At 38.1% G+C, this 15082-nt stretch overlaps 1 protein-coding gene across 2 annotated transcripts in view; it reads left to right on the top strand.

The window, feature by feature from the left end:
• The window catches only part of celf5a (cugbp, Elav-like family member 5a), a 229577-nt gene that overhangs the window by 201593 nt on the left and 12902 nt on the right, over positions 1 to 15082 (top strand). Inside the window, exon 7 of one of the 2 annotated variants that reach the window (XM_067398676.1) lies at positions 9700 to 9844. In XM_067398676.1, coding sequence (XP_067254777.1) covers positions 9700 to 9844 — 145 coding nt within the window. Of the gene's footprint in view, positions 1 to 9699; positions 9849 to 15082 lie in introns of both variants that reach the window. The other variant, XM_067398675.1, reaches the window with a different exon arrangement.

Below are 15082 nucleotides of genomic sequence, written 5' to 3'. Positions count from 1 at the left end.
GCATCGGTTCCTTCGGTATGGGGGAGTTTGAAAAGCCGCAGAGAAGTTGACTCAGTACCTAATATTCATTCATGGGGGACATCTTGGTTTAATTTTGGGGAAGATACTATAAAACTGTTGGGGAGTAACTATCGCACTAGTTAGTTCCTACATATGGAGTAGATAGATATTCATATATATTCATGGACTGATAAGCATAGATGAATTTTTCTTGTAAATGCCAGAATTAATTGTTGGCATTGACCCGGCCCCCGGGGGCTTATCATTCACACTCATTTTCATTTCACAGACATGAGGGGGGCAGCGGAAGACGTGCGTACAGACAGTCCCACAGTAACTGCCAGGCCAGTACGTGGAAAAAAATACGCCCTCATTAGGATTCATGAGATGCGAAGCGTCCGCAGGAAATGCAAATGGTCCGAGAGCGGCGTGCGGGAAGGCAGGCAGGGTGGTTGCTGTGGCTCCCACAGGTTGGCAGTGACTTTTATCTCCTCTGTCAGAGATGGTGCTGTGTGCTGTGCGGTGGCAATGACATTGTCTCTATAATTCACTGTTCCAGCCCAAGCCACAACCCACACATGCCGAAACCGACTGCCTTATGATATCGCATTCAGCTTGTGGCAAAGTTTGTGACTTTTTATGTTGGTCGTCTTTTTTGCTTGTTAACTTTTCTGTTTTTGACTTATCTAAACAAGGGCATTAGATACATAGAAATATTAAAGGGGTACTCGCTATTTTTTTTTTTTTTTTTTCCTCATTTACAAGTTTTACATAAATGTACTTTTTGAAAAATTATATATACACATTACCTGAGATGATGACTTAAGTTTTAGTTAAAAAAACATCACTGGTAAATACAGAATTTTTACAATAGCAACTTATGATTTTGTGTAATGCCGTTTCCATACCACTAGGTGTCAGTATAAGGCATGAACGACATTGTCAACATAGCCAGAAAAGAAGACTGAGTGCACCTCTAAAGATACTTAAGCTGCGTCTGAAAACCTAGGTAGCTGTCTTGGTGCTTTGCTGTCTTATAAGAGAATGACTTGTACGGCAGCGTTTGTGCATGAAGGCACCTCATGAAATTTATTTCGGACAGACTTCTGAGGCAGCGTAACAGTTTAATGATTTACAGCAATATAGCGCAAGCTTTGGTGAGAACTAAACAAATTTTTAATTATTACAGTAGTAATTTCTCGATAGAAATGATATCAAAATTTAAATATGTTGGTTAAAATCGTACATTTATACACAAACTGAGCAGCAAACGCAACTTTCAGACGCCATCTTTATTTTTCTAGCTCAACTGTCACAGAATGGAAAGCACAGGATTGTGGGATATCAAAGGCAGCTAAGGATACATCTATGCTTCCTTCAAAAATCGATCTGAGGAAGGAATCTCAGGAAACAGGAAGTGAAGCTCACATTGGATTCGGACGTGCCTTGATGCCTTACTACCTTGAAATGTGTCCTCAGAAGGCAGCATTTTCCAGTTTTCGGACGCAGCCTTAGGCTGTGTTCCAGTTCGATTCGGTTTTACGCCCTGCCCTTGCTAACTTGCCTCAATCTCATTGACTCGGATGTACGTCATTGCTTATGTTGCAAGAGTGGCCACTACTGGAATAACCTTTGCAATGGGCTGAATTGGAACATCCTAAGCCCTTGATCACTTGGAATATGCTATGGAGTTGATTTATTATTTACATTTTTTCCCTTACGAAATTGTTTAATGCAGCATTCTATATGAATATAGATGTGTTTTGGTTGTTTTAAATATTTAAAAAAAGAATGAATATATCATAGAGTTGTTTGTGGTGGGGATAAATTTAATGCAATCTGCGGTGACGTCACAATCATGTTGCATTGTGGTATATGGAGCTGCCAGAAGTGTACATATGATGTAGACTTGCTTCCTCTGTCAAAATCAAGGGGTCGAGGGTCTGTCTATATAAACTTCACTCGTCCACTTCATGAAGTAGAACGCACTTCAAAATCGCGGCAGGGATTCTCCCGATGGGAAGTGCTTAGTGAAGTTTGCGAGTGTGTGTCTAAAAGAGAAATGGAACGCAGCCCTAGAATTCTCCAATACATGATTTTCTTCTAGGTTTTTATAAATTGTAACACAACAAACGCTAATGCTAAATGTTAGTGTGTTATTTGATATAAATGATAGCCTACCTGGTATTTGGGCCTACCCCAAATGATTGAGCAGGTTAGCTTTACTTTTCTAAGCAATTGCTTTACAATTTATGCCTGGCGGATGATAAAACAGCCTAAAAATCCTGCATTTAAGGAGGCAACTCAAACGAGTGCAAACCTGGTTCACAGCCTATTATAAAGATTTCATTGGTCATGTCATTCACAGTGCTGATTGCTTAAACAATGCTGAAACTAATAACTTAGCCCTACCCTACAACCTTAACATTAATAAAGGGTTGGTAGCACATTCTCATAGATAGCATTAATATTTGTCACGATCAGATGTATTCATGATATTTCTAAACTCTGAATAGAATCCATCAGTTCTGAATATTTCTTGAAAGGTTACTGCATGATTGAGTTGACCAATGAAATCAGAAGCGGGCATGGTTTGGGGCAAAAAACACACAACTGTGTCATATCATGACCAAAATATTACTTTTTGTGGCTATTTCGAGCTGGGCTAGTAAGTAACCATCCAGCAAACGCCATAGCAACCACCTAGCAATGAACTAAAAACATTTCAAACACCAAAACGACTGCATTAGCAGTGCGTAGCAGGCATGCTAGCATTGTAGCAGCAAGTTTGCAAGTCGCAAATTCCACTAGCATTTTCCACGTTCTACTGTTAACTCATTTCCTCACCTGAGCAGAACCTGAAAGGGTTTCCGACAGGCATTTGTTGCGCCAAACAGCATAAGCTAACGTTTAGCTTCAGATATGGCAATGGTACATTTAGAAACGTGGAGGACGAGCAAATTAAGAGGCTCCTTCCACAAACACAGCTGTGCAGAGGATTACTGGGTTGAGCTGACAGCCAGTAAATTGGATTTTAGTCAGAGCAGAGGAGGGGGCATCTGAGCGCAAATTGGAGGGGTAATAGTGCTGACAACATCGTGGCAAAAGACAGATGCGTTTTTTTAAAAAGGTACATCTAACTCCTGAATCTGACAAACAGCTTATCATTCAGTATTACATGAAGATGTTGAAAATATCAGATGCGGCCCCGTCCTCGTCTCTGGAGTGGAATGGGGGGTGTGACATAAACACGCGATGAAAGCGAGAAACATTAATTTTCTTTCAGACGCTCTTGTCAATACAAGCCGAACATCTTTTATCTGTCTTTTTCTCCCGCTGCCTCGTGTTTGATCTTTTTCCTTTTTCTAAGCGGAGCCATCTTCATTTTCGGCTTTTTTTTTTCTCTCTCTTTTTTTGGAAGATGAATAAAAGCGCGGCTGTTGATGGAAAGCCAGAAAGATCTCTTTTACTTGACGCCAATCACCAGAGACGGTGCATTAGATTAATATGACGCACAAATTGCTTGAAAGCACTTCAGAATGTTCTGAAGCCAACATTAATGAGGGGAATGTTTGTCTGGGTATTTTTGGGAGGAGGGTGCTGAGGAGGGGGGCACACTCTCTGCTATTGACCTACATTGCCCCCTGTTGTTGGGAAATATAAGTATTTGATATTCAAAGAGCTTTAAACGTGTTTGTTTCTTTTTTATACATCTGTTTCAAACAACATTATAGTTTTAATGCACTGTTTGGAAGCATTTTTTCTTATGGACCATCTAGCAATAGGAAAAATGATTGATGTGTTATATAGAAATATAGAATCTCACCCCTTGTTTCTCAGTTGTATAGTTCACTTGAAATGTCTTTTTAGGTGTAAATGGACACTTTGCAGAAATAAGATATATACTGTACATATAAACCACCCTCTTCGCGCAAAATGTACAACACAGAAATATCTAAATGGAAGCGGACTCAAGCCCTACACATATTCTACACATTTTTGTGAGTGTAAATGCTTTTAGATATGCAAGATGTGCTTTTAGAATTCGTGCAATGTAATTCATAACAATAATACAAATACATGTTGCATTCTCAGCATTGCCACAGGGGGAGCTACAGTGGACAATAGTGTAAACTGACTATGTACCATTATCATAAATGATTTTTGCTTCTCAAATGAATTTATCTTGCTTTAAAGATGTGTGATACTTTGTTTTCAAGAATCTTTGATGAATGGAAAGTACAGCATTTGTTTGAAATAGAAGTCTTTTGTAAGCTTTTGTATTTACTGTTACTTTTGATCAATTAAACCTAATCTTGAATGCCTGAGACTTTTTAATGGTAGTGTTAATGGTTTACAGAAAAATATTAAGAAGCAAAAACTGTTTTCAACATTGATAATAAGAAGAAATGTTTCTTTAGTGCTACATTTGCATATTAGAATTATTTCTGAAGGATCATGAGAGTAATGATGCTGAACATTCAGAGGAATAAATTACATTTTAAAATAGAAAACATTTAATTTAATAATATTTCAAATATTACAAGTTTTACTGTATTTTTAATTTAAAAAAATTGAGCTTTGGTGAGCATAAAAGACATTAGAAACATTAAAAAAACTTAATGATTTCAAACTTTTGAACATTAGTTTGAATTATAATTAATTATGTATATTCTCTTAATGTGCTTTTTTTTTTTTTGTCTTAAAAAAAGATCAAATCAGATATTTCTTTTCTGGAAAACAAGACAAAATACTTCTTAGCAAAAAAAAAAAGAAAGTTTGCACTCCAAGAGGGAATGTATGAATGTTAATTAATATCAAGCATTAAATTCTGCACTTGCATACTTGAGTAAAATATGTTTTCTGGCTCAAAACAAGCTCTGGTACAACCAAAACTATGTTTGCACCATCTCTGAGTTTAGTCATGAAGATGTGCCTCAGTAAACAGCAGAAAAAGGAGCGAAGCCGTTTCAGGCAATCTTACAGGGCCAGGGACCTTAATAACCGGGGTCCTCGCATTCAGCTCACTCCATTTCTCGTCTTTCTATAAATATCTCTCCAGTCATCCCGCCATTCTCCCTGCACTGCACTACGGCCAGACCGACTGTAAGGGGTCATGTGTGATGCAGGCAGAGGTGGGCAGAGACACAGAGCAGCTCTGGGTAGATAATTGCCAAGTGATAAAGAGGTGATTGCCTGGTGGCACCGAGGGAGACTAATGCCATCGGCAAGCCATAAAAAAACCCACATGCCTGACACTAAACGAATGCCGTCACCAGGGCAACTTCTTCCCGTGGCCGCTTCTGCTTTTTTCCCCATTTTGAAGGAAGAAAAGGTTACGACCTCAGTGATGAAGACTTCGCTGAAGGCAATTTGGTCCCTTTTGCCTGCGCTTGAATGCTTCCTGTCTATTCAGGATGCTGGGTAATGTTTTGGTTCTGAAATCTTCAGGCATAGTTCACCCAGTTGAAATGTTATAATTATTTGTAGTTGTGTTAATATTTATAATTATTATTTCACCTTCATGTTGTTCCAAACTTTTGTGCCTTTTTAGAGGTTTTTTTTTTTAATATAGCTCTTCTTAGTAGCCTGTGGAGGCTTGTCAAAACTTAAATCTACACAAAGAAAGCCATAACATTCCTTAGTTTCAGAAAGTCGTACAACACATTTATGTGCAGCTGAAATCAGTCTCTTGTTCACACGTTTAGTATTTTCTACATGGTGAATATATATAGGGGATAGGGAACGATTCAGACAGGGTAAATCTGCTTTTCATTGGGGCAAATGAAGTCTGGTTTCACATTAGTGTCACACAAACCAGTCCAGAGCACAGAGCGGATCATATGCGTGAGCCAGCGCAGACCAGAAAGCGGAACGGGCCCATTTGAATTCTGCACAGAATACTGTATTTTAAAGTGATATGGAGGATTAGGAGGAGGACAGAGATCAGGAGGAAACTGACACTTTACCGATCTTAATGGCTCTGGACAAGCTGTGATATAAACAAAACACTATTTGCTATTTTTAAAAAGGGGAGGAGCTGTTTGAAATGTCCAGTCTTCCTGTTTCAGTGGAAATTGTCAACACATTAAATAATGCTGCGCGTTTCAAGGCAGGTGCTCTTAGGGCGTGTCCGAATACACTTTTGCTAGTTTGACTGAAAAAATATTCGGCGTGGCAGGCGCTTGATCCAAAAGGGTTGTACCTAGTTGAGTCATGGGTGTGTTTTGGGCTTAACATGCAATAAACCAATCAGCACTTGCACCATGATTGCTATTTACATGCCATAATTTGCAAGCGGAAAGAGAGGTTAGTTTTAATATTTAAAAATGTTTGTGTGCTGTTTGTGTGCGCGCCCTTTAAATAACAAAAAAAAAAAAACAAAAAAAAAAAAAACACGGAATTGAGTTTAGACCAGGTTTTAGTTGGTCAATGGCGTTTTCAGTTGCCTCATAATAGCAACACGCCAACAGTGCGCCTGAACACACCTTGTTTTCATACCAGCATGCCAATGGTTGAACGGATGGGCGCGAGTGCATTTGCTATTTAAACAACGTGGGCACTGGACGCTGCGTCGGGCTGAAACTAGCAAAAAACTCTTGCTTCGGGCCTGGCGTTGCATTGCGCCGGGTGTATGATTGGGCCCAAGGTGTTTAATCAATTAAAAAAATACATTTTAAAGAAAAAAATCCTGAATAGTAGCGGTTTCAAAACACACCACACTGGATATAACCTGCTTTGGTGACATATCCTCGAATAAACTCTTGAAATCCAACAGTTAATGCCTTAATGCCTACATAAGATGACTCACTTGACAGCTGAGCACGGCCGGGCATTTCACTCACGTCGGATGCCTCAACATCACATTTGCATAGGCTGTACTATTTGAATTCATGATTGGTTTACTGCCAAATTAAAATCTTAAACAGAATGATAAAATATCGTTATTAAACGGTTCATTTGAAATAAGCTTTTCTGTTCAGTGCGATTGAACTTGATTTCATTGTACATTGTATTGTACATTGTACACAAAAACACCATAAAATCACCATAAAAGTAGGTTATACAACTCTTGCACTAATATATTCCAAGTCTTTGAAAGTTGTACAACACCTTTACGCTAGTACTTTTTAAAATTTAATTAAGTTTAAACATTGGCAATCTTGGTCACCATTTACTTTCATTGTATAGAATATTTTCATCGCATTTACTAAAATAGCATAAAATCACCTTAAAAATAGGTCATACATTCTTGTGCTAAACAAATCTTAGTCACCATTCAATTTCATTGTATCAAATAGAGCAGCTTGGACATTCTGCTAAACTTCTTTTATATTCTACGCAAGAAATAAAGTATTTAGAATGACAGGTGAGTGAATGATGACAAAATGTTCATTTTTGGCTGAACTATGCCTTTAAATAAGAATAACACAGATACACAAGAGATGTTTTTTTTAATAGTCTCGTTCGGCTGCCGACAGCCGAAGGGCCTTGTTTTTCTTTTCTTTTTTCCCCTCCTCTCCCCTCCACCTCCTCCAAGAACAAATTGATGTTGCTCACTTCTCCCCAACATAATTACATGCTTGGGCCTCCAATTTTCTGTTTTAATTCCTAAAGAGCAGAACTGAATGCCACATCGTTATCTGAGGCAATCTGGTGGCAGCCATGAAAGGCGACATTATCCGAGCCGTTCATGGAGGGAAATTACAATATGGAAGTCTTCAACTCACCGCACTACGCTCTGCCCAAAGCCTGTCCCTCTGGCTTTTAAAGGGCATTAGCAAACTGTCACCCGGCTAGAGCCAGCCAGCTTAACTCTGACGCCCCATTCAGCAGGAAGGAAGAGGCCGCGAGATGGGCACAAAAGCGTCTGATTACTGTGGAATGGCTATTACATGGCGGCAAGAGACCAGACTGTCTTGAAGGTTGACAAATGCATTAAACCAGTGGTCCGTGACCCATTTTTAACTTCCAAAATTCTTGCAAACTCACCTACATAACAATTTAGCAACAATCTTCAGGCGGCGAAATACGTTCTTAACAATAACAACTAAATATTGCAACATAATCTTTTTTTGGTGTCCAGTAAAAATATATTTTAAAAGTCCTTAAAACGAGACATTTCCAAAAAAGTAACACTACATAAAATATGATAGTTTGGTTCCATATTTTATTAATCTAAGATTATACAGTTTTCATATATATATTTCCTATATATATATGCTGTATATTTAATATAGGTCTAAACTATGACTGCAAAAATTTAAGTTTTTTTATGGTTAAAAATGTGAATACTTCTGAATTGATTTTGAATACCTCTGAATTAATGTGTTCCCATTGTACGATTGTTAAACAATGCCATACTTCTTAATTTATTTAGCATATTTGTGCCGAGTTTTTGTTTATATATTTAGTAAACTTATTTGTGCTTATTTCCCGAGAACTGTAGGATATTTTACCTGTAGGATAATAAATGATCCTCAGCAGTTTGTTGATGGAATTATGCAAATGAAAGGAGGAGTTTATAGATAATAGTGCAGTTGAGGCTTATAGATTTGTTTTGTGGGTGGACGGCATCTTTCAGGCTCAGTGACAAGGCCAATGAGAGAATATGATTGCTTTTCTGCTATCTAGGGATGAAACACCGGCAGAGAGCAAAGCACCATGTGCCTACAAGAACAATATCATCCTCAGCATTCAAATGAAGAGTGGCAGCTTGATGATTATTGTATGAAGTAGCATCTTACTTTTGGCCTCTATGGGGACTAAATACTGTGATATACAGGAATGACGTTTGATTAGTTGTAGTATACTTTTGCTGGACGGGAATTGTTTGGTGTCTACTATGTTTTTCAGAAGCATTGTTCTTGCTAATAGACTTTAGTCAGAGTAGACAGCGTATTATATTTAATTTGTTATGAACAAAAGCAGCCTTGCATCAATTGAAAATGCAAACATTTCCAGTGGATATGACTTATAAAATGCCATTCGTAACCCATTTTGCTTCTGCAATGTATACCTTATTTTTTTAGTTGTATATTCCAAAATATCTATTGCCAGCCTCATTTTCATTCCCAACAAATTAAATATTGGGTCTACTCTGACAAAAGTCTATAGGTGCATGGTGACGTTATTAGAAGAGACGTAACATACAAACACATTTCTCGTGTACGATGCATTAACTAGAATTTATGCATAAGGTATGATTTGAATCTGATGATCGTTTAGCCTGGATCTAAGAATATCTGCGTCAATGTAACAATGACATATTCAGCCTTGATAGCTGTCACGTCATAAAGGAAAATGCGGGGGAAAGAAGTTTCGCTGTCAAGGCCATGAAGAAAGCATTACCTTAAAGTTTGAAAGGGAAAAAAAATGAATACAATTCAAATTTTCCTGCTCCGAACTCCCAGGTCCCTTAAGGACTACAATAATGTGTGCGTCGATCCCTCTATTAGAATGAGCCAGACCGACAGCTATTGAAATGTTTCAAGGGGGCTTGTGACAGCACTCTGACTGGGAAGATGGACGCTTTCACTAAACATAGGTTGACACATTTTTCTCTTTTTCCGCTCTACTTTCTCCTCTACTCTGCGAAGCACTGCCTATCCATCATGCCCCCATGTAGCCTGTGTGCTTCTAGTAACTTTTCTCTCTCTCTCTCTTTCCTCTCTGCTTTCTGTTTTCTCTATCCGGCAGCTGATGCAGCAGCAGGCGGCCCTCATGGCTGCCAGTCACGGAGGCTACCTGGCACCCAGCGTGGCCTTTCCCACCACCCAGATCCACCAGATGGGGGCGCTCAATATCAACAGCCTGCCGCCCACCCCCATGACCCCGGTGTCGGGTGAGTTTCATCAGACACTGGGTGAGCAACAGCGCTTCATTTCCTCTCTTACGGGATGGGGTCTTCTTAGCATTATGTTAATTGGACCACACACAGTCAGTTCACAGTCAAGATTACATACACTTTAAAAGTTAGATTTTTGTTGGACTAAAGCAATAATTCATTTTTAGTGTGACCAGAAATGATTTTTGTGCATCTAAATAATGCAGTTGGCCCCTCATTGTGCGCCAATTTTTAATTTTTTTTTAAGATGTAATAAATATCCAGTTGCACATTTTGTCATTTATTCTGTCATTTATTACTCAAAAACCCGCTGTAGCTTGATTGTAAAGGCCTTTGCACACTGAGCCGAAATTTTCGCATGCGTTTTTTCGTATTCGTGATCCTAAAAATTCGTCACACACAGAGACCTTGCACACTGAGTCCGATGCGTATTAATGAATGTGTTGCAAAAAAAAATTGCAAAACAATACAAAATGAAGTCTTCAAGCAGTGAGCATGATTTAGTTGTCCTCTCTCTCATTAAAAAGAGGAAATATTGGGTCCATCCAATTTCGAGATTGCATAGAGAGAAAGGAGAATTCACCCCATCAAGGAGCTGCGTGAGTATCCCGAGTGTTTCAAAGTTTACTTCAGGATGTCAGTGGCTCAGTTATATTCGGTCTATTTGTATTCCTCACATTGTTTGTCATTCAGTGCTGCTGTTTTGTGCTGTACAAGACGTGGATCAAGTTGTCAGATGGCATTCGGGATTTTTGCGTTCGCGTACGGTGGCTCTGAATTGTCAAAACGTCTCTCAAAATGCGTGCCACGGATGCGAAAAACGCAGAAAATCGAACCTGATCCGAATATTTTTTTGTTTCTTCATTCATCTTCAGAACACAAATTTAGATATCTTTAAAGGGGCTCTATGTAAGATTTTTACTTTAATAAAGCATAAAAATACCCCTATATGTTTGCAGATATTTAGGAAACATGCTAAGTTCACCTACTTGTTTCTCAGTAAAACAATGCTACAGCCAGATATTCTACTATGAAAATGTGTGTTCCGTGTCGGAATGTCTGTCTTTGTTTTGGTCTGTGCGAAACCATGTGCTGCCAGTTTATCCAATAGTATTTCAACATCACAGGTTGCCAGTTGGCGGAAAACAGCGTGTATTGCAACCATGGAAACCAGCAAACAAACTGGGTCAGAGAATCGCAGATTCTACCTGACCTAAAAAGCCTCTGAATAAATCTAAATATCTCTATGATCAACAGCATATTAAAACAGATAAATGAACTCATCAGCTTACAGTGTGTAAGTCTCCTCAGCTTTCATTGTCAATTGCGCTCCCTATTGTTGCTGGCAACCCGCGTCTTTGACGAGGGGGCGGGGCAAACAATATTTTGAATTTAGACTGCAGTACCTATTTTGAACACTTCATTATTACATAGAGCCCCTTTAATGAAATCCATGACCCTTCTGGCCTCCAACAGACTGCAACATAATTACCACTTTCAAGGCCCAGAAAGGTAGTAAAGACATCGTTAAAATAGTCCATGTGACTACAGTGGGTCAACCTTAATGTTATGAAGTGACGAGAATACTTTTTGTGTGAAAAAAAAAGACTATATTCAACAATTGTCACATGGACTATTTTAACGATGTCTTTACTACCTTTCTGGGCCTTGAAAGTGGTAATTGTGTTGCAGTCTATTGGAGCCCAGACAGCTCACGGATCAAAAATATCCTAATTTGTGTTCCAAAGATGAAAGAAGGTCTTACGGGTTTAGACATGAGGGTGAGTAATAAATGACAAAAATTTCAGTTTTGGGTGAACTAACCCTTTAAGAGTACAGGACGTATAATTTTTGGATTGACAAGAACTGCACATGTAAACATACTTGCGTTTTTTTTTTTTTTTTTCCAGTAAAAAACTTGATTATAACTGTGCATGTAAACACTGGTGAAGCATTACTTTTTGATTGACAAAACAAAAACACAATTTCACAAATGTCTTCAGTTTTTTGTGCAACCTTTTGCGTTAAACTTCGAAAAATGAGTGGAAGTGTGGATAGCCTTTGAGGTTTTGTTCTGATGCCATTTTTCTAAATTGAGGTATCAACTATTTCAGATAACTGACACAAAATTACATAACCTTTCTAACATTTCTTGCCCTGATTTTAAGCAAATCCTATCACGTCACATTTTAAGTTACAAAAACACCCATGCTGACATTTCCTAAATGGCACTCGCGTCAGAATTGCAGAATTGTCCATTTTAGTCGGAAAGCTTTGATAATCAGGACACACGGCTGCTCTGATTGTCATTCCCAACACCCCGTTATCATATAATCTAAACAAACATGAGATCTTACTGGATAATGGCCACCTTACGGCATTTGCTTATGCAGCAGTATTGCACTTTTCCAATCTCTTCTGAAAACATGCCACCCAGTGAATTATGCTCCGCTTTAACAAAGCTCATTCCTCTTTTGTCAACAGCACTGCTGTACCAATTTACACTGTACACCACGACACCGGACAATATCATTTGTCATTCCCGGTAAAGCACGTAGTTTGGCAACATATGAGTAGCTTGCAGCTAACTGGCCGGACGATTTCAAAGCACATTATTAGTTTCGTGGCTAATTGACTGACCGTGGAATGACAAAACGTTTGCGCTCTCATGCAAAGTTAAAACACAAGCTTTATTACCTGAGGGGCTGAATAGCAAGACGCTCCCACTGGCATCACATATAGATTTAATACGGTTCCATCTTTTACAAGCCGCCATCCAGTCCCATAAAAGCCTCGTCCAATTAAAGCTCCAGAGCTGTCAAGCCACACTCCAACTCTGCTGAGGCTATCCATGTGTGGCATTACATGCAAATGTACTTACTTGCTACTTCAAATATTAAGTCAGACAGACAGGACGGTTTGTCAAATGTTTTGTCAAGACACATGCGATGCAAAACATGCACTTTTTCCATCGCGAATCATCTATCACACCTTGCATGTTTGTTTTATCATCACCCATTGTATTAGCAATCCTGAAATTCACAAGACTGCAACTGTTTATATCATAGAATTATATGTTGATGCCAGTTCACAGTTTACTTTTTTCTTTGGTATGAATGCCACTGCTTACCAAAAAGTACTGTGGTGCTACCATGGTACAATTATGGAATCAGATGTTAATATTATGGTGCTTTGATATACATATATAATGTTATTTACATTTTACTTTTTTTAAAGAACATCATGATAAAATCATGTTCAAAGAATATTAGTACCATGGTTTATTGTATGTCCCAAAAGCATGCTATTATTGTGGTACAATGGCAAATGTCCTTGAAATCATGTTTATATCATGGTATATGTCAAAAAACATGGTATTACCATGGCAAAATGTCCATGAAACCACATTTATGCCATGGTAAACATCACAAAACATGGTATTACCATGGTAAATGTCATAAACATGGTATTACCATGGTAAATGTCACAAAAACATGATATTGCCATGGTAAATGCTCATGAAACCATGACATTACCATGGTAAATGTCACAAACCATGATATTACCATGACAAATGTTCATGAAACCACAGGATTTCCATGGTAAATGTAATACCAAGACAAATTTTCATAAAAACTCAGTAATGCCATGGTAAACATCACAAAACATGATATTACCATGGTAAATGTCCATGAAGCTATGTCCATGATGTTGATAAATGTCAAAAAATTGTATTACAATGGTAAATGTCTATGAAACCTAGTAAGTGCCACACAAACATAGTATTACCATGGTAAATACTGAACCAATGAACCATGGTAATCACCTGGTATAAGTTACTGCCATGTTTTTTGGACATGGTCCCATGGTACTATGGTATGATATTTTCATTTAACTTGATGTACTAAACTAAAACTGAAATAAAAAATGAACATATACATATTTTTTAAAAACAATTTTACTAAAAAACAAAATGACAAACTTTAAAATTAAGATGGAAAATACACAAATAAAAATGTTTTGGGCATGTACTTTGGTATTCTTGTAAGTACCTTGCTGTACCAAGAATCCTTGAAATAACCACATCTTTTTCTTTTTTTTTTTTTTTTTTCTTTCCGCGCAAAAATGATCCAGCTCTGTGTAAAACAACCACTCTCTTATGTTTGGATTTTATCCTCTTTGACTAAGATCAATGTCATATTAACATGCAATGCAGCTGCTGGGGTGAATTGGCCTCTCTTACACTGACTTAATTGAAAGAGACTGGCGGAGCTGCGCGGATCTCCTGTGGGTGCGAGATGTACTGAAATATGCGCAGCATTGGACACAGTCCTGTATGCGCGTGTGAGCTCTGCTCTTCTGATTGCCTTCCATTATTGAACCTATTGGAATCTGTTGCATTATTAATCATGGGCGAGAAAGAGCGTCAGGTGTTAAAAATATTCCAAGGACTACAATAAATAAGATATTCATACGATTTTTATTTCTTGTTCATTCATTCATTCATTTGCATCTCCCTGACAGGCACAGCACCTCTGGTTTATTCAATACATCTGCCTCTGTGCACACACTCCCTCTGATTGGTTGTGACTTGTGAATAAAGCATTGTGGAAGCACGGACTATACTGAAATCTGGTTCGATATTAAGAGCTAATGTTGCCTGAGAAATATTGTGTGCCGTCTTGAATAAACAGAATAAATGTTTTTGGATAAGGCTTTAAAATTGACTGAACAACTGATCTATTGTGATGCAAAAAAGCCTTGTTACATCCTTCCATCATGAAGTGGTTTTTAGGGAATTGTGCCGCAATCTGAAGACATCTGGCAAGAGTACAATTGAACGGCAGAACAGCTGCCACATCATCTGAGGCTGCTTTCAGATCTCCATCTTTTAGTTAATGCACAAGCGCGGAATATTATTAGAGTGAAATATCCTCTGTGTTAGAAATAACATTAACATGAAGTCACAAAGTATTAGCAGAACATCTCATTGTGCTCAGTCAGAGATACAGATAAAAGATTTGCAAAATTGGATTACAAAATAAACAACATCTGGAAAATAATATTATGATATGGACCACAATGAACAATTTTAACACATTATGTACTGTATAGATATTGTCATCAACAGTATTATTTAATATGACTTACACAACCTGTCTTCATTTAAAGTCTTAAAAATGTCATTGGTAGGACTGGGTGACTTTTCTGATTTGAGTCGGATTCATTCAAGTT

This window comes from Chanodichthys erythropterus, chromosome 10 (genome assembly GCF_024489055.1).
Source record: "Chanodichthys erythropterus isolate Z2021 chromosome 10, ASM2448905v1, whole genome shotgun sequence".
NCBI lineage: Eukaryota > Metazoa > Chordata > Actinopteri > Cypriniformes > Xenocyprididae > Chanodichthys > Chanodichthys erythropterus.
This window is presented reverse-complemented; position numbering and strand designations above follow the sequence as displayed.